A 21506-nucleotide genomic window follows, 5' to 3' on the forward strand; every position below is an offset into this window, starting at 1 on the left:
ATATCTAGGCTTACAAATATCAGAAGACCTAAAATGGACCACACACATCTCAAATGTTGCCAAGAAAGCCAATTCGACACTCGGCTTTCTAAGAAGAAATCAACGCTTCTGCCCAAAAGATTGCAAAAAGACCGCATATATATCATTAGTACGATCAACTATGGAATATGGTGTCATAATATGGGACCCATATACACAACATGATATAAATCAATTGGAAAGAATACAACGCAGAGCAGCTAGATTCATTACAGGCGACTATAGGTCTAGAGAAGAGGGGTCGGTCACCAAAATGCTAGCCGATTTAGAACTAGACAACCTACAAACAAGAAGAACAAGTCAACGGCTGGTATTTCTGTACAAAGTGGTTGTGGGGTTGGTCCCAGCTATTAATCCCGACGATTTTCTTGTTAAAAGTAAACCTAAGAGGAAAATCAAACCCAAAACATTTGACAATTTCGTAAGTGCCAAAATAGTGACAAATTCAGTGAAGAACAACTCTAAGGCACTAGATACTATTCCTAGCAACACCGATCCATATAAGAACTCTTTCTTCGTCAATAGTGTACTACATTGGAACCAACTAGAGGATCGTATTGTATGCGCAGATACAGTTGAGAGCTTCAAGGCTGCTCTCCAACACCGCCAATACAACGTAGGTGTCTCTCTCTCCCGTTGAGTAAAAGCCAGAATTGGTATCTTCAACGTATATATACAGATACAGATACAGATCGATGTAAACAGAAAGGTATATACTTTGTATACAACAAAACACGATGTTGAAACGATATTGTCAACAACACGATGTGTACGATGTGACGATGTAAAATCAAAGTTGTAGACTTGGTTTATATACAATGTACAATATAAAGACGAGATTGATTCGCTATTGAGAAGATCGTAATGTCTATATTACGATTCAAACACAAAGGTATAGACTTTTTAAACGATGTAAACACGATGTTGACTCGCTATTGTCAAAATCGTAGTGTCTACTGCGTAAACAATGTACAGACAGAATATATATAGGATACAATGTAAAATCAATAATACGATAAAGTCAACATTGCGATGTTGACAATATCGATAAAACATCGTTCACTGGACATATTGCTTCAATGGCAGCAACATGTCTACAGAATAAGTCAAGCTGATTCCGACCAGGTTATTCATAACACGCTTCAAAAGAATAAATATTGAAATTTCAAGGATATTCAGTCTGAAATTCCCTCATGGAAAGATGAACACCATCAGTAAAGATGCAATATCTTTGTGGTCATTGGAAATATTCTACTTTTTTATGTATATGAAGGAAAGAAAGACCAATAAACAGAAATAAAAAACTTAGCATTTTTATTTTACAAAATTCAAAATGTTACACTGATATAAATAACTGATATAAAGTTACATCGTATCAAAGTAAACAAAGTACGACCACGTTCTATTCTAATAACTTCCATATTGATCTGTTGAGGTTCAATTGTCCTAAAATGTAAAACACAGAATTTTAATTAAATGTCTTAGTTAGAAGTTAAAAAAATCAATATAGTGTGAAGTATTTAATGAATAAAACAAATATTAAAGGGAGACAACATATAGCTTTCCTCAATAAAACTAGCGAAACATCCTAATTACATGCGCATCTGCACTTATAGGATCTAACCATGTATTTTTTGTATGCCCCACCTACGATAGTAGTGGTGTATTAAGTTTTCTGGTCTGTTGGTCCGTTTGTCAGTACGTCCGTCCGTCCGTCCGTCTATTCGTTCGTCCATACGTCTGTCTCAGCCGCTTCAGGTGAAAGTTTTTGGTCAAGGTAGTTTTTGATGATGTTAAAGTCCAATCAACTTGGCTTACAAATTAAAATTGAGAATGGAAATTGGGAATGTATCAAAGAGACAACAATCCGACCATAGAATAAACAGCAGCAGAAGATTAGTAGCAGAAGTTAGTACACATATACAAAAGAAGATGTTGCATAATTGCCAATAAAACAACTCTCCACAATATACCAAAATGACACAGAAATTAACAACTATAGGTCACCGTGCGACCTTCAATAATGAGCAAAGCCCATACCGCATAGTCAGCTATAAAGTGCCCCTTAATGACAATGGAAAACAATTCAAATGACAAAACTAACGGCCTTTATTTATTTATAAACTAGAGGCTCTAAAGAGCCTGTGTCGCTCACCTTGGTCTTTGTGCATATTAAACAAAGGACACATGACAAAAAAGTGTTTTGGTGTTGGTGATGTGTTTGTAGATCTTACTTCACTATACATTCTTGCTGCTTACAGTTATCTCTATCTATGATAATTAATTTGGCCTAGAAGTGACAGTTGAAAATAATTTGTAAAAATATACACAAACATTTACAAAACTTATAAAAAATTGTTAAAAATTTACTATAAAGGGCACTTACTCCTTAAGGGATCAATTGAACATTTTGGTGACGTTGACTTATTTGTAGTTCTTACTTTGCCATTATTGTTGTTTACAGTTTATATATATCTATAAAAATATTCAAGATAATAACCAAAAGCTGCAAAATTTTCTTAAAATTACCAATTCAGGGGCAGCAACCCAACGTAAAAATGTCCGATTGGTCTGAAAATTTCAGGGCAGAAAAATCTTGACCTAATGAACAACTTCATCCACAGCAGATTTGTTCTTAATGCTTTGGTTTTCAGAGATATCAAAACTGCATCTTACCCTATGTACTCATTTAAGCCATATCGGCGATCTTGGTTTATCATGGGCTGGGTTACACATTTATAAAACTAGATACTTCATTAATTATTGTGGCAGAGTTTGGTTAAAATTGGCCCAGTTGTTTCAGAGTAGAAGATTTTTTTTAAAAGATTACAAAAGTAATAGAAAATAGGTTACAAATTGACTATAAAGGGCAATAACTCCATAGGGGGTCAACTGACAATTTTGATCATGCTGACTTATTTGTACATCTAACTTTGCAGTACATAATTACTAATTCGGGGGCAGCAACCAAACAACGGGTTTTATGATTTGTCAGAGATACAAGCCAAAATCTACATTTTACCCCTATGTTCTATGTTTAGCCATGGCGGCCATCTTGATTGGTTGGCCGGGTTACCGGACACATTTTGAAAACTAAATACCCTAGTGATGATTATGGCCAAGTTTGGTTAGTTTCAGAGGAGAAGATTTTTGTAAAATTTAACGACGACGGACGACGGACGCCAACAAGTGATGATAACAGCTCATCTGGCCCTATGCCATGTGAGCTAAACATGAACGAAAAACAAATATGTAACACATAAACACTGAATTACAGGCTCCTGAAAAAGGACAGGCACATATATGCATAATGTGGCGGGGTTAAACACGTTAGTGCGATGACAAGAACAATTTGTAAGTCAAAACAAAAACTCACTGGATTATAAATTCTTAACATGTGCACATCTGTGAACATATATTTGTTCAGCAAAACAAGTGTGGACACAGGTCGAAATGGATAGTACGTTTGAATGTTTGACCGTGTTTTCTAATAATAATGGTTCTCTGGTTGTTCAGCATAGTAAATACTGGTACCCCTGTTACAAAAGCTATGGATAATAAAAGTTCTTGGGAACAAACATTACATAATATTATTTCCACTTTCATATTAAGATATTTTCCTGGAACTTTCAAAAACTTCATATGGTCATAATGGTTTTACTTTTATAAAGTGACTTGGATAGAGAGTTGTCTCATTGGCACTCATACCACATCTTCTTATATCTATATATGGTTTCATAACATTGGTTCCCTTTAAGAAAGAGTGTCATTTGATTTTATAAATTAAGATTACATCTTAATTTATACCTGTACATGAAGATGCGATAAATCATGTAGGATAGATAGATAGATATATTTATTTGATCGAAAACATAAATCATTAAAAAAGTAGTATAATTCATTAGGAAGCACAGTAGTATTTATATTCCGGAATTAGGTTGCTCTTTTGTGTACCAAAAACTTAAATTAATGTAAATGAACATTGTGATTGGAAAAACATTTGGGCTATAAATCATTTGGTAACAACTTCCAATTCTTTATAGTATTTAAACAAATGTAAATTCCTGTTGCCTTTTTATAAGTGGTATACAATATTTGTATTCCCTAAATCTTGGCGAATGATTACGAGACAGTTGTTGGTAATAATGAAAATGCTTTGCATATAGAATGGCTTTTGTTATAAAATATTGTATATAGTTTAGTCGATTTTTTATACTCTATTAACATCAATACTATTTAGAACATTACACCCTCCTTTCGAAGTAGCCTAGTCCTACAGACAGATAGATTGGTTAAAAGTCGGACTTGTCTACTTTTATAGAATGGTAGTTTTTCTGACCTAATAATGACTTCACGGTCCAGCTAGCAAGCAAGCAAACCAAAGATATTACCTTTACCTACACACTCAATGGAATCGGCTGTAAAATTTACAGAGGATCTTTAAAAAAAAATTAACACATTTATTTTGAAATTCTCGTATACATAATAAAAACGCATAACGCTAAAGCAGTAAATAAAGTTTTTTCTAGAATTTTCTAATAGACATCGACCATGTATATAAAGGAACTTCAATCTTGCATCCACATTTTGAAAAATATAACTGACAATAATTCACTCAGACAAATATCTGCATGTTTACGTGTAGGCCTGGGTTTTTTTTACACATTTTTAGGCTAGAATAATATAGTCATTGTAGCTGAGTTTATAATTGTTTTTTTTTTGCGATTTGAACTAATTTAAAAGACAATATTTTAAGTCATGTCCAAACGAAAGGATAATTTCTTATCAATTAATCATTGGCTGCAAGATTAGAGCTCCATTCTATGTTTTTTTTTCATATATTACCTCCGGTTTCCTATAAGAAAAGAAAATGTGATTTCATCAGCATGTATACTAAAAATACAAAAACAACAGTCAGCATTGTTTAAGAACATCAGTTGTTCGACTTGTTAGTCAAATGCTTTTTGTTAAAATATACTTTTTCACTTTTTTGGTCTTTTGGGAAATGTTGTTTGTGCTGTAATTTGACCCTTCTCTATATATATATATATATATTATAGATATTTAAGCTGATCTGTTACTATCCCATCTTCATGCCTTATATATCATGTACTGTATTACGACGCTATATTAAAACTGACGAGGAAAGGTAACACTCGGCCATCGAAAGCTTTATCTTTGTGAAGCCGAGGTGGTTGAGTGGTCTAGTGCGCCGGATGAAGTGCTGGCGATTTGGTGTCATAATATCTCAGTAGCCGGCGAGCGAAGAACAAAAAATTGCACAAGCAAATTTAAAGATCTAACATTGGTGGGTTGATGTTTAGACGAGTTATATATTGAGGATTGTATCTTCCTTACGCAAAGCCCTGATTCCTTTCATGGCATCGGCTAAACTTTCTGTCCTTTTTTGGTTTTATTATCAGCTATACATTTTTTAATAATTTTTGGATTTAAAGAACCACTGAAGAGACATTTACTATCGAGATGTACAAATGGTGCATATAATGTGTACTGTTCATGTTATGACTCCCACTCTGTCTATATCTCTACCAGTGGACTATTAATCTCCAACTTCCGAAGCAAAGTTGTAGGATCTCCAGACATTCCCGAAGTCATGCGTTTAACACCGTTGCCATCTGCTGTATTTGTTGCCCAGTTTATGAGCTTCGGTCCTTGCTTTGATATTAGTTATCTTGGTGTAATCAGGGGTGTACAGAATTTTACACCGTTGTTGAAAATTCATACACCCTGAGGCGCAGCCGAATGGATGTATGAATTTTCAACAACGGTGTAAATTCAGTACACCCCTGATTACACCAAGATAACGAATTTATTTCTTATGAACAATTCCTTTACTCACTTTGAAACCAGGATGTAAAATGTAATGAATTCCCTTATCATATGGTCTTGTTGTGGAAAGTGGTCTTATTGGCAATCCAACCACAACTCCTTTTTATATTTCATTTGACAAAATATCCACATTCGTATAAAAATATTGATTATAGAACGAATTGCACACAACTTTCAGTTTAAAAAAGTTTTAATGGTAATTTTAATAAATTTTCTGTTACAAAACTTTGAATTTATGGAAAAACTAAGGATTTTCTTATCCCATAAATAGATTACCTTAGCTGTATTTGGCACAACTTTTTGGAATTTTTGTGTCTCTTCAACTTTGTACTTGTTTGGCTTTATGACTATTTTGATCTGAGCGTCACTGATGAGTCTTATGTAGACAAAACGCGCGTCTGGCGTATTAAATTATAATCTTGGTTTCTTTGATAACTACTAATAGTACTAACCATTTTGCATAATCGAATCCAAAAAACCTTTTCGTCGTCCATGGCATCACATAATCAAACATCACTGGAAGTGGATAAGTATATCAAAATAACACTCGTGTTTGTATTTCTAACTTTTTTAAATCAAATATATGAAAATAACAAGTTATACTATAAAGGGTCTAAATCGTAAACATTTTGAAACTTAGTCAAGAATGATTGTATGAAGAGCTATATGAAAGATATGACACATAAAAGAAATAAATGACAAAATGTGCCGAACAAATGGCAAAAAAAAAAGAAAAAAAAAAAAGAGAAAATAAGGCAAAACAAAATAAAAAAAATACAGAATAGATAATGTGCTAAACACATAAAGAATACAGAAAATTGACACAAAACATGTACAGAATACATAAATAAAGGACCCCTCCCCCATTCCAGATCATCATACTATATGTAATAACATACTTTTTTCACATAACAGATCCGCCATCCATGACCGTAAAACTGAATTCGATACTATTCTTGTTGCTATCCCCAAGCCTGCCACATAGTCATCACAAAATCTTAGATTCATGCTTCTTTGCACTGCAATTTGAAGAAAAAGATAACATTGAATTAAAGTTTGATAATTTTAAGAGCACATTCTCAAGTTTATGATTAACAAATATTCTCCTAATGCGTTGTCATTTTATTTCATGTGTAATATTTAAAACTTATAATAAGAAAAGAATTGACTCGAAGTAAGCTCCCAGTTCACACTATTGTGTATACGCATCGCTCTCGGTGTCGCTATAACTATAGTGTCGTTATCGAATTTATAGCATCGCACTTTTCATGTCCGTTGTAAATGTGGTCGATATCAAAATTTACAGTCCGCTCAAATGAAAAGTATTTTGTGTATTGGATTGCATAACAAACGTACAAATTAAAACACAATGAACATATTTAATTGATATATTAATCTATACTACTAAAGGAAGAGACCAATTTCTTTGAGCCGCATCTCCTCTTAAAATATACTTTTTTCACATAATGGATTCGCTATCCATAATTGTATAACTAAATTCGATACTATTCTTGTTGTTACTATCCACAAGTTTGATTGTCTATAATCGCTTACATTAACATCGGTTGATCTTTCAATTGCTGGATGTTTGTCTCATTGGCATCCTACCTCATCTCCTTATTTTAATGAGCGTCATTTACTCTCTCCATGAAATATAGATTTCATAGGTGTAGGTGTATGCATATATAATCAATATTAATTTATTTGACCTTAAAGTTCATTTTTTCAAGTTTTCGATACAAATTTTAGTGCAAAAATTCTATTTTTGGAAGTAAAAATGAACTGCATAAGTTAAATCGTTTTAACCCATTGCATTTGTTTTCACCTGTCGTATAGTCACCAGATGTTCAGTAGATGTCGTTTGTTGATGTGGTTCATAAATATTTCGTTTTTTATATAGATTAGACCGTGGATTTTCCCGTCTGAATGGTTTTACACCAGTCATTTTGGGTGCCCTTTATAGCTTGCTGATCGGTGCGAATTAGGCGCCGTGTTGAAGGCCGTGCCTTAACATGTAATGGTTTACTTTTATAAATTGTTACTTGGATGGAGAGTTGTCTCATTGGCACTCATACCACATCATCTTATATCTATTTGTTTTACAAGTTACGGGAAAGTTTTGGGTACATCTTATTTATACCCTGTAGCTTTTTTAAATTTAAAAGAAATATGTCAAAGGGGGCAACAACTAAAGCTTTGTGGGGTTGGGTCGCACAACCCGGGTACTAAAAGCACATGCACTTGTTTGAAAAAATACTTATATACTTAACGTGTTATATTAGAGTATATAGGTAATCTTATTTCAAGACAAGTGCCTGTGACTACAGTTGTGTGGTAAAAAGCCGGTGATTTTTAGTAGGTTGGGACACTGTCTGAATAAATTTGGAGCCTTGTGTAAGTACGGCCTGATTTATGTACAAAACAATAAACGAAGAAAGCAAATATGCTATACAGCAACAAACTCAACCACTGAGTATTGCCCATACGATCCCAGAATCATCTCAAATACGCAGTATTTCACTTGTGATACTTGTATATAAATTTAATCTCTTTTACATTTTGAAATATATTTTCCATTTTTCCTGAAAGAAAACAGTACAGACTGAATTATTGAATGAAAGAAGAAAAAAAATGACTAATTACTGTAATCCTTCCAGGATATATCTGTGTCTTTTGTAGTACCACTATAACGAGGTTGTCTTCTAAAATCATCCGTAAAACCTTGTCGTCCACGTTCGTTGTTATTTCTTGAAAATACACTTCGTTCATAAGACGTTTGATCTTCTGGATTGTTCATTAATGGCAATTGTTGCATTCTGTCATCACGTACCATTCCAACATTTTGCTGCCATTGCGAGTTATACTGGGCTGTACCATGTTGGATAAAGGTCACGAGAAAGAGCAGTATACTCAATGCAGCAGACATCGTTACTCGTATATACCTTTAGAGAGAGAATAAATATTACATATTGTTTTTTTGTTTTTTTGGTAAAGTTATCTGAATGGGAAACAATTGGCATAAAAAGAAATTTATCTCTACATAATTAAAGAAAATGTTTCTGTCATTCAGGCATTTTTTTTTATAAATTATATTACATTGATTCGCTATTCAATCTTGTAACACTTAGCAGCTTACTCATATTGTCGTCTTTAAAAGAACTGTGTTTCTACCTAAAAGCCCCAGTCCCACTAGACCACGATCGCACCACGCTTTCCGCTATCTAAAATAATTCAGATCGTTGTGAGCTCGCAGTAGTCGCCTCTCTTGTACATGGCATTTTCAATACCGGATCTAGTTTCATTCTTTGACTGATTTTGGGACCTTTAAAGCTCTATAGTTCAATATGAACATTAGGATACGACCATTTGATTTTCAAAAGGGGGATGCATGGACAAGCTTGCATTATATATAGTCGGAATTTCACTACTGATGATTTAACAGTAAATAGAAATAGGAAATGAGGTACGAGTGCCAATGAGACAACTTTCCATCCAAGTCACAATGTGTAATAAACATGTGAAAGTTCTCTTTGATGGATGAAATCCTAGATACACGTGTATACACGCCGAAAGAAAGATTCCATACTAACGTGTACAGACTCAGATCTATGTACTGAAGACAGGACGACAAGCAGTATTATACAGTGGAGGACTCAGATCTTTGTACTGAAGACAAGACGACAAGCAGTATTATACAGTGGAGGACTCATAAATGTATCTATGTACTAAACACAAGACGACAAGCAGTATTTTACAGGGGAGGACTCGGATCTATGTACCGAAGACTATACAACAAGCAGTATTTTACAGTGGAGGACTCATATATATGTACTGAAAACAAGACGACAAGTATAGTATTATACAGTGAAGGGCTCATATCTATGCACTGAACACAAGACGACAAACTGTATTATACAGTGGAGGACTCAGATTTATGTACCGAAGACAAGACGACAGGCATCATTATACAGTGAAGGACTCATATATACCGGTATGTACAGAACACAAGACGACACGTATAGTTTTATACAGTGAAGGACTCATATCTATGCACTAAACACAAGACGACAAACAGTTTTCTACAGTGGAGAACTCAGATATATGTACTGAAGACAAGACGACAAGCAGTTTTATACAGGGGAGGACTCAGATCTATGTACTGAAGACAGGACGACAAACAGTATTATACAGGGGAGGACTCAGATTTATGTACTGAAGACAGGACGACAAGCAGTATTATACAGGGGAGGACTCAGATGTATGTACTGAAGACAAGACGACAAGCAGTATTATACAGTGGCGGACTCATATATATGTACTGAACACAAGACAACAAGTATAGTATTATACAGTGAAGGACTCATATCTATGTACTGAACACAAGACGACAAGCAGTATTTGACAGGGGAGGACTCAGATCTATGTACCGAAGACCATACAACAAGCAGTATTATACAGTGGAGGACTCAGATATTTGTTCTGAAGACAAGACGACAAGCAGTATTATACAGTGGAGGACTCATATATCTGTACTGAACACAAGACAACAAGTATAGTATTATACAGTGAAGGACTCATATCTATGCACTGAACACAAGACGACAAACAGTATTATACAGTGGAGGACTCAGATCTAGGCACTGAAGACAAGACGACAGGCATTATTATACAGTGGAGGACTCATATATATGTACTGAACACAAGACAATAAGTATAGTTTTATACAGTGAAGGACTCATATCTATGCACTAAACACAAGACGACAAACAGTATTATACAGTGGAGGACTCAGATATATGTAATGAAGACAAGACGACAAGCAGTTTTATACAGTGGAGGACTCATATATATGTACTGAACACAAGACAACAAGTATAGTATTATACAGTGAAGGACTCATATCTATGCACTGAACACAAGACGACAAACAGTATTATACAGTGGAGGACTCAGATCTAGGCACTGAAGACAAGACGACAGGCATTATTATACAGTGGAGGACTCATATATATGTACTGAACACAAGACAACAAGTATAGTTTTATACAGTGAAGGACTCATATCTATGCACTAAACACAAGACGACAAACAGTATTATACAGTGGAGGACTCAGATATATGTACTGAAGACAAGACGACAAGCAGTTTTATACAGTGGAGGACTCAGATCTTTGTAGATCTTTGTACTGAAGACAAGACGACAAGCAGTAGTATACAGTGGCGGACTCAGACCTTTGTACTGAAGACAAGACGACAAGCAGTATAATACAGGGGAAGACTCAGATCTATACATGTACTAAACACAAAACGGCAAGCAGTATTATACAGTGGAGGAGAGGAATGTCTTAATAAAAGTTAACAAACTGGACCCATAGCATTTTTTGTGTAATTTTTTTCAGTTTACATTTTTTAGTGGTTACAATTTTCTTTTAGAAAGTTATGTTTTGGTTTTATTTATTTCTTTTTAAGGGGTAGGTGAGGGGGTCCTTGGTTATTCGTTAGGTCGAATATGCAAATATGTAGTTTTTATGATTTTTTTAGTGGTGGGAAAGGTCGAGCACATTGTTTACCTCTCAACCGGTATATTTGGCAAATTTTTACAACTTGCTAGCATGATATATCTGTTCGGAAACTAATATTATTTTCCATATCTCATGATGTCAGAAACTGATGAAACGTTTTTTTCTCTCTAATATATTCACATAAATCTTTGAAGAAAATGATAATAATCAATAAACCGGTTTGTTTAGAAATGCTTTACTATGCTCCGAGTTCTTAGAAAAAACAAAAACAAAAAAATAAACTTACCTAGCTATAATTGTGTCCACTTAAATATAAATACTACCGGGACATGTTTGTGTAAATTAATGTTGTGAAGAATTACACCATACTGGATAACATGACAAGATCAGTAATCAGGTTGTCATTAACGAATCTTATCACTAGTCTATTACCAGAAGTCTATTACTAACTAATGTATACTATGCAAGTACTTCTTTTAAAGGGGCAATTTTGTCAATTTTAAGAGGTCATTTAAGGATGTTCGCTACTCTAGATATTGACTTTTTTGGCTGATATTCGGAATCCTCTAGTTTCATCCATATAATCTCAAAATTCTGTTACGCACTAACCCTACTTTTCTTTTCATACCTTAAATATCACATATGGGTTCAGTGGCCACTATTTTTGAAAATGTTAAAAAAAATCATTGTTATTTTTGCACAGATTTTGAAAGAAAAAACGTGGCAATGTTAGTAACTTTAAGAAAAATCTAGACAGAATTATCCCCGCCAAACTTTCAATTGATTATTCAAAACCTAGGCGCTGAACCCATATGTGTGTTAAAAGTATGAAAAGAAAAGTAGGGTTAGTGCGTGTTTTTTCGTGATTTTACTTTTTGATTCATTTGCCAACATGTCAGTATAGAAACCAGTAATATAAAGAACGGAATATAGAAAGCGCAGGCAGTGTACCAATTGCGCATTTATTTAAAGTTTAGAACGCCACAAACATATAATAAAACATATTTTGTTAAATAGCATGTTATGATATTTTCACACCCTGGGCATCCTTGATGATAAAGTGATATCCATTGAAAAAAGTGATAATTTTATTTCGGAAAGTGTAAGTTTCGCACTTACACTAATCACAAAATGTCGTGTTAAATATTAAAACTCCTTCGAAAAGTGAAACAGGCGACAATCACAATTTCGCTCGCGTTGCATGCGAAATGTGAAGGTCGCTTACTTTCATTTTACATAAATCAAAAACCCAAGAATAATTCTGTAATATTTCAAAAAATGGATTGGTTATCATTATAAAAAAATTGAAGAGTTTGGTAACTATGATTGCTAATTAGACAACTCTCCACCAGAACTTGAACCAAATGACGTTATAGTTAGCATTGTTTGTTGACAATACTTTAAATTATTTTACACCATGTTGCAAACTTGCAGAAAAAATGATAACCAATAAAAAGAGTGATAATTTCATTTCACTAGTTTTTCCATTCAAACATTATCAAATAATTCACTTTTAAAACTAGGTCATAATTGTAACTTGATTGGCATCACGTAGGTTAAATGTGCACTGCAGCCAAATTATTGGCATGTTGAGATGTTAGACAACCAATAATGAACTCCCTCTAATTTAGAAAATAGCCCTACTCTGACACAAAATAGTGCTTTTGATGGCCTTGTTTTCTCGAACTTACCAAAAAAATTGTAGAAATGAAACTTTTGGTGAAAGAGAAATATGTTTAGACCATTTTGAACCAAAATTCTCTTGTCTATAAGTTTGCATTAAAAAGAGTGGAATAATGCGCTTCATAGTATACTAATGTAAGATTTCCAGAAAACCAGGGGTTCTTTTTGGACTACCTCTGTTCGAAGTTCAGTTTTTTTTTCTAAGAGGGCTTTATAGGTAAATTTGAAAAATGGCATGTAGAAAGCTGATACATGTAAAATGTAGGATATACCTGGTTTCTATGAAGTTTTACTTGAGGTAAAATACTTAGAAAGCTGTGAATACTGCAAAATTTGGTTGAACAGATAGGTATGTTTAATTGGTGGTCTGACACCTTGAAGGGTAGCTCAATCAATTAAGTAAGAAACTAGCAATGAGACAATAAAAACAGAAGATCTTGAAAGACAAAAAAAACCCACTATGGTAAAAAGGGACGAATATCACATTTGTGATGTAGTAAACGAGGAAAGGGGAAGGCGATCATACTATAGCTTCGATTAGTTAAAAATATTCATGGTCAACTGTGATCAACCGAATCCTGGTGATTTCCGATAAACTTTCGAAAATATTTAAATACCACAAAGAACCATTGATATGAAAATAGCTGCCATGTAAGGAACATCTCGTTATAAAGCAATTCATTAACAGAAGCGCATGCCATGAATTATTTGCACACAAAACAAAAAACATTTAAACACGATGATAAAACAAAACCAAGACGCCCTTCATCAAACAGTTTTAACAGCATATAGCTAAGTTTTCAAGCTGCAGCAATGCAATTAATTTTCGTAACCTACAATTTTTTGCTTTAAATGAAATTGCATAAAATTTTGGCCGCAGGTAAAGAAGAATTGTAGAAATACTGTCATACTGGTGACTCATATGATGGCAAGAACCGTAACACAATATGTGGATTCTTATGTTAAGAAATTCTAGATAATTTTAAAACTCGGTCATTATCTAAAGCAAATTTGAACAAAACCTTCGATTTTTCTACCCTGTACACAACCATACCGCGTGGACAATTGAAAACCCGTCTAAATTAAATAAGCAATAATGTTTTTCTCCATTAAAAAGGTACCACACGCTACACATTTTTTGTTTTGAGATACAATTCTGCATATTTTAGTACATATAAACCTGAAGAAAAACATGCTACAACGAGAGCATGTGATCAGTATCCTTTTTTTTACCAAAAAAAACCAGAGGGGAAACATGGTACACCGAAACACATGTGGTCAGTATGCAAATTGTTACAAAGAACCCGAGGGTAAAACATGCTAAACCGAAGAACATGTGATCATTATGCATTTTTTACAAAGAACCCGAGGGTAAAACATGCTAAACCGAAGAACATGTGATCATTATGCATTTTTTACAAAGAACCCGAGGGTAAAACATGCTACACTGAAGAACATGTGATCAGTTTGCTGGAGTTTCTCATTGTCAACATATTTGTTGTATTTTGAAGTAGAATTTTCCAGCAATTTGTAGGTATTGCTTATTAGAACCAATTCTGTTTCTCTCCTTCCTTCTTATCTTTAAAGAAGATCACAGAAACTAGATAGTTTATTTTGACGTATTGATAATGTTCTTTCCATTAACTATCCAAACTTGGCTAATTGGCTCCCAATAATATAAACTCCAGGACTAGAGATTGAATAAACCACAGGTACAGCTTCCGCCGCCTCATTTTGAGACATTTAACTCGAATTTGACTACAGTAGGAATCTCAGGTACCAGAGTCAATGACAAAGCAGCCGATTTCAATTTTGAAATTATGCAATTATAAAAAAGAAGATGTGGTATGATTGCCAATGAGACAACTATCTACAAAAAAGCAAAATGACACGAACATTACCAACTATAGGTCACTATACGGCCTTCAATTACCTCACTTTATTAGCAATATTCCAAATTCACCTTTGTATAAAAGTATAAATTTCTTTATAGTTTTCCTTTATTTGTATTTTCATTGTACTATTGTGTTTCATTAGTCGCATGATATTAAACGTGTTTCTCTAGTTGTGCGTCAAGTTTTCGAGTTTGTTGTTTTGTGAGTTATTGATGTGTGTTGGTACAGAAATGAGACGGCGGACGCACAAGGTTTTAACAGTATTGGTTTCATTTTGTATACTCTTGTATGTAATTATGAACTATTACACTTTTTGATAAGAGGCTAGCTGAAACCCGCACCACACTTTTTTTTTATTAGAGGCTAGCTGAAACCCGCTTTTGGTGCGGGATTTTCTCGCTGTGTTGAAGAACAATAATTGATTGCATTTGGGCTGTTTTTCGCTCTCTGGATTAGCTTTTGTCCCTTTGACATATCCCTCGTTTCCATTCTCAATTTTGCTACTTATATAGCAAATTTTTTCTGCTAGAGTCTCATTTCAAGACAATTTTTATTCCAATGTGTTTTTTGAGGTTCAATCAACAAGTGAACACAAGGTAAAAATGCATGTGCATATTCATTAAATAGGTATACTACCACGATTTTATCCCATATAAGTCTTTGTTAAATTTCTATTTTTCCAAAACATGTGCAGAACTTCCATTGAATGAAAATGAATTTGAATATTATCCATAAGTCAAAATCCTTAAAATTCAAACTATGCTTTTACCATTTTATATACTATCCTTTTCCTATTGAATTAATAGGAAAAACATATTCGAGCCAAATCACGATTAACGTTCATAGTAATTTACTTATATCCTATGTAAAGAATTGTATTTCAAGGGATCAAATTAACTTACTAGATACACCAAAAACTAAAAATATTAGCAAATTGAATATGAAGATGTTATTTTGAAATACTTAACATCAAAAGAATAAAAAGAAAAAAGGCGTCAGTCGTTTACCTTTTTCTATATATTGAAATGTCTGTTCCAAGTAAGGAATATGACAGTTGTTTTTCATTCGAATGATTCGTTTGGCCTATTAACTTTGCCACTTGATAAGGGACTTTCCATTTTGAATTTTACTTGGAGCTCGGTATTTTTTGTTTTGTTTCTTTTTACAGATATTCAATGGTCGTAAATTGATTCGGAGGTTACAAGTCAGGATAACAGACCAAGTTGAGGAAAAAACCCTGTGACTCCAATAGATGAGAAACACAGGTTGCATAGACAGGGTAAGACTCTTGTTAAGCATTTTATCACCCACCATGTAAATGTTCACTCAATCATATATTAACATTGTATTTAAGGGGGTAGACCTTGGTTCAGCAAGATAACTAAGAAATGCGTTTAATAAAGTCAAGCTTCATCAATTTATTTATGCATTTACCTGAATCAGTTAGGCCATAATCTATATAACCTAGAAGCTTAATTATATATTTATGAAAATGGTTGAAAATAAACGTATTGGTAATTTTAAGAGTTATTTCCCTTAACCTAAGTCTACCTTCTTAAAGTAATGTATTGGAAAATGCATGCAGCTTATAAACACACTAAAAAGTACATATTTACAGTGTTTAAAATAACTAAAGGTATATTATTTTTAGTGTGTAGGCAATTAATGAATCGTTATTCCAATAACTTGCGACATGCTGTATATCACCATCATTTAGGCAGCAACCATTTGATTTTCTTGGAGTGGTTTGGGGGGAGGCTATCGATTTTTTTTCTGGACAAACTTTTTTTTTGCCTTTGGCGACAGACAATCTATTTTTTTTGGCGACAAGTCGAAAACATTTTTTTTCTTTCAATTTCAGCATTACATATAGTGGGAGCTGAGGGTGAAACAAACATTTTTTTCTCAGGGTCAAAAACAAAAAGTGGTTGCAGCCTTATAAGTCATTCGAAATACATATATTTATATATAAGGCAATAAAACATTAAAGTTGCTTTGTCATTCGATTATCAGTTATTCAACTTGTTGAAATCATTATTCACTTTATAAAAGATAGCAAATTAAGAGTTGTGAAGCATTTTGACGTAAATCAACTTGTTAATCTTGCACCACTTGTAATGATTGATATTACAGACAATATATAATGTGTTAAAGTAGATGTTAATCATGTAGGTGCTACCCTGTTACAAAGAGGGCAAACGGTAAAATGTCTGAAAATTTTCCTTGGTAGTAGACTGATTTTTAATAAGGGATGAAGGTTATTTAAAAACACATGGTGTGCTGATGGAAATTATACTAATCGTTTTTAATTTTGCGATACAGACAATTTGATTTATATTTAGTATAACCAATTGACAACTTTGATTAAACACAGTATTGAAATCGGATGAGAATAATACAGGCAAGTGAAAATGAACTTTTTCTCAGTCAAATAACCTAAAACAATTGTTTAAAAGATCGACAGTACTATGACACCAAAAAGAAATAAATAGAAAGACTAAAAGACAAGAAATTACACATAAAGTTATAACTAAGCGACACGACAAGTCTCCTTCCACCATCCAACAAAAGTCAAGAGTGATTTGAAGAGGTCAGTAGTTACTTATCTACCTGTGTTTAGTTTTGTGATTCTCTGGTTAACATATGATATGATTATCATATGTTGTCAATTAATTAGTAAATGGGTTTTTAACACTGAGACAATTAGAAATTTTAGAAACATTGTGCAATGTGAATTCTTTGACCATGATTGCATTTTACGTTTTAAAAAGCATAATGATTGTCCACCAAACATAACATATATGTTGTCATTAGATAATATAAGCTAATTGATGATGTCTAATCAAGTATTATTTTTGTTTTGAATTTGCATGTTCTTTTGTACAAAGAAGGGTTATTCTTTTCTTAACCAACATATTTGAAACTAAGTTTGTCAAACATTTTCCTGAAACATAGAGTAACTTATTCTTTCGAAGCTTGAGAACGAAGAAAAAAGTATTTTTTTTTGTATACAATTGCACGGCAAGAGAGGGAGAAAGTGCTTATGGATCAAAACAACCAGTTGAAATTAAAAAGACAATAGTATACCAGGAAGCCCACCACAAAACAAAAAGACGAAATGACAAAATAAGGTCTATAAAACACTTGAATTAACGATTAAACAACATGATCCTCAACACAACTGGGGTGAACTTGATGCTTTCATCAGTTTCTGCATATTCAATTAGTGGTACCCGTAGTGTTCAGTTCGATGAACCGGGACTGGAGGACTGACTGTAACAACGACAAGTGGCACATTCATTTTCCGATGATTCATAAATTCAATAACGTCAAACAAATAGCAAAAGTATACAATAAAATCTTAAAAGGGATCTTTTCAACGATTTGTAAACATGGAATTTTCATATAAAATGCGAGAAGATAGCTTATCATGCTTTAAGATAAAAAAAATAAAGAAAAAAAGGAGTCATATGACTTATTTTTTTTGGATATATTACTGTATCTGAGTTATTTCCCCTTATGTGGCAAAGATAAAAAAAAATTAATGTAACAAGAAATTTGTTTTATTAAAAAATACCACACATAATTTTCTGTATTCACATGAAAAGTTTTACACATGAATTACATATTACTCTCAAAATTTGCACGTTTCATTAAAGATCTAGACCAATTGGTATCTTATACTTCGAAATAAAAGATGGAGGAAGACACCTCGCCTACATTGAACAGTCACGTCTCAGTCATTACAGCTGAAAGGACGTGCTGGGCCAGCTCTCCTTTACCCGCTATCTTCGATGAGGGTTTACAGTTAGATGATCAACGACTTACTACTTAAGATGACAGAAACCAATCCATGTCTTACAGATAGACGTAGTAGTTGGCGTGCCCGCGTTAACATGCACTCCAGAACCATTGTATCATGGGGAGTGTTATGCCGATTAATGTCTGAGGGCTGTATCCTAGGCTGTTGGGTGAAGCGACCTTCATTTCACTGCCTCACGGCTTTGGTCATGATAACGTTACCTGTCATCTTTAGAACTACGTCCACGATTCATCTACCAGTACTCCATCATCGAGGTAAGCGGGCTGCCAAGCTGACCAAACTGGCCCTGAAAGTAGCCGTTGTGAAGAATAAAGATCCAAAATAGTAAACAAACCAAATTCTACTCACCAAAACCAAGATGGCGGCCTTCATTTGGCGTCCTTTGCTACCTGTTCCTGACCCACGTCACAAAATATTATAAGGTAGCAATAAACAGTGAGGAAAAAATACTAAAATTTGCCCTTATGAATTTTACCATTCCCTTTTCATTGCTTTCTTGCAATATCAAGCTTACTGTTTGTGTCATATATGGGCATATAACACAAACAGTAAGCTTGATATTGCAAGAAAGCAATGAAAAGGGAATGGTAAAATTCATAAGGGCAAATTTAAGTATTTTTTTCCCCGTTTGAATGGTTTTACACTAGTAATTTTGGGGCCCTTTATAGCTTGTTGTTCGGTGTGAGCCAAGGCTCCGTGTTGAAGGCCGTACTTTAACCTATAATGGTTTACTTTTTAAATTGTTATTTGGATGGAGAGTTGTCTCATTGGCACTCACACCACATCTTTCTATATCTATATGTATGTAATCAGAATCTTCCATAGATTTTATTTCCAGTATATAAAATGGTAAAATATATTTTCTTTTGGTGTATCCATGGCAACAATCTGCATTTATTTGTTATAAAATATTGCAAAAAGGGGGGGGGGGGGGAAGATGTCACACATTTCCCAAAAATTTGGCTAAAAGTAGAATTTCAATCGCTTGAAGTAATACCTTTTCTGAAACTGTGTACATATATCATTCAGCAAATCCAATGAAAATCATATGTCTTTCGTCTCATTTTTTTGTAAAATTGCGTCAAAAACTTCGTGTAGAAAAAGAGTGTTTGTAAACAGTACATTAATTTCTGGACCGATGGCCGGTCTAGCTATAAAAATACGGACTGTCAAACAGAAATCAGCCCATAAAACATGTAAAAAATAATCTTGATGCTCTTATAAACCATCTCTGAAGGCTAAATTAGCACTCATCTGTCTAAAAATGAATTTTATTACACAATAACTTTCCTATTTGAAAAATCCACAGGGGCCATAATGCGAAACTAAACTCCTAACTGTGTATTGCTACCTTAATAGTAAATATTTTTTTCAAATTCTCCCTTTGAACTTATTTTCTGAGTTCTGCTAGCTAAAACGAGTAAAATGGCCTTTTATTTTTGAAAATTGGTTGAGTAATGAATATTTTATGAAGGTTAGCAGTTGACACTGAAACGCGACAAAAACTGACTTTAAGAAAGGTGCCATCTCAAATAGTAAAATCTTGTCTCTACCTCAATTTTTAGCCAAATCTTAAAAAACTGTACCTCTTTTGTCAGTTTTTTAATGTTGAATATCATAATAAGATCTATGATGATGCAACATTGTAGAAAATTTAGCAATTTTAAGCATAAAAATGTTAATCTTTATGTTTATTGCATACCAAAAACTTGATTAAAAAACTTGGTGATAGGGAATCAATTTCTTGCATCTGATTTAACTATACATTTAATATATGTCAAAATGTAACATGAAATCTTGATAAAAAACCAATAATTTGATATATTCGCAAGAAAAAAACCAACGCGTTCAATACTTGGGCTAATACATGCAGCCCAATCCATCAGAAGCAAGTGTTAGGTAGCAATACACAGTTAGGAAAAAAACTTAAAGTTGACACTCATAATTTTTAAACACCTTCTTTCCCCTCCTGTCTCACAAAGAAGGCTTTATATGTGTGTTATGCATGTATATACTTTTAGAAAGAAAATCTTCCATAGATTTGATTTCTAATGGTCAGAGGGGTGAAATTTAATCCCTTTTGGGTGTAACCATGGCAACAATCTGCATTTCTTAGATACAAAATATAGCAAAAAAGGGGGGTGAACAGGTCACAAAAGTCTCCAAAATTTGGTCTAAAGGAAAATTTCAATGAATTACAGTGATACCTTTCCTGAATCCATAGGTTTATATCTATCAAGTGGTCCAAAAAAAAAAATCATATGCTTTCTTGCTCGTTTTTCCATAAAATTGAATTGAAAGGATCGAGCGCAAAATCTTTGTTGATAAACACTACAATAATTTATGGACCTATGAACGGTACGGATAGGAAAATACGGCTTGTCAATCATAGAAATTGCCTATGAAACATATTAAAATCTATATAAATGTTCATACAAACCCACTAAGACGGCTATATTATTCTTTAATTATCTAAAAATCAATTTTATTGTACAAAAACTTTCATACTTAAAAAATTCACAGGGGCCATAATGCGAAACTAAACTTCTAAATGTGTAATGCTACCTTAAGCCGATAGAGTACAAATATAAGCCTAGTGTCAAAATGTCTAATTTTGGTTGCTAAGGACTGTAAACAATAAAATTGACACATATTGTCATTGTTAAACACTTCAGTTACTCAGAAGTCGATTTT

General features: G+C 33.5%; 1 protein-coding gene across 2 annotated transcripts; it reads right to left on the reverse strand.

Moving 5' to 3' along the window:
- Positions 1 to 1336: 1336 nt before the first annotated feature.
- LOC134707601 (uncharacterized) lies at positions 1337 to 11910 on the reverse strand. Of its 2 annotated transcripts, none has more exons than XM_063567528.1 (5): positions 11698 to 11910; positions 8533 to 8831; positions 6789 to 6908; positions 6342 to 6405; positions 1337 to 1485 (listed from the first exon to the last, which is right to left on the reverse strand). In XM_063567528.1, the coding sequence occupies exons 2-5, from the start codon at positions 8813 to 8815 to the stop codon at positions 1368 to 1370; spliced, it is 585 nt and encodes a 194-aa protein (XP_063423598.1). In that variant the 5' UTR covers positions 8816 to 8831; positions 11698 to 11910; the 3' UTR covers positions 1337 to 1367. The 2 variants fall into 2 exon arrangements, with proteins under 2 accessions (XP_063423598.1, XP_063423599.1); XM_063567529.1 differs by lacking the exon at positions 1337 to 1485 and adding an exon at positions 4607 to 4894.
- Between the last annotated feature and the right edge of the window lie 9596 nt (positions 11911 to 21506).

Source organism: Mytilus trossulus, chromosome 2 (assembly GCF_036588685.1).
Source record: "Mytilus trossulus isolate FHL-02 chromosome 2, PNRI_Mtr1.1.1.hap1, whole genome shotgun sequence".
NCBI lineage: Eukaryota > Metazoa > Mollusca > Bivalvia > Mytilida > Mytilidae > Mytilus > Mytilus trossulus.

What these genes read in the sequence shown, in the direction of transcription:
- LOC134707601 (XM_063567528.1), bottom strand. Translation starts at nt 8,815, where the DNA reads ATGTCTGCTGCATTGAGTATACTGCTCTTTCTCGTGACCTTTATCCAA. An exon ending in GGATCTGTTATGTGAAAAAA is followed by an intron (nt 6,406 to 6,788) that starts GTATGTTATTAC and finishes ATCCACTTCCAG; the next exon opens with TGATGTTTGATTATGTGATG. An exon ending in GGATTCGATTATGCAAAATG is followed by an intron (nt 1,486 to 6,341) that starts GTTAGTACTATT and finishes TTTACATTTTAG; the next exon opens with GACAATTGAACCTCAACAGA.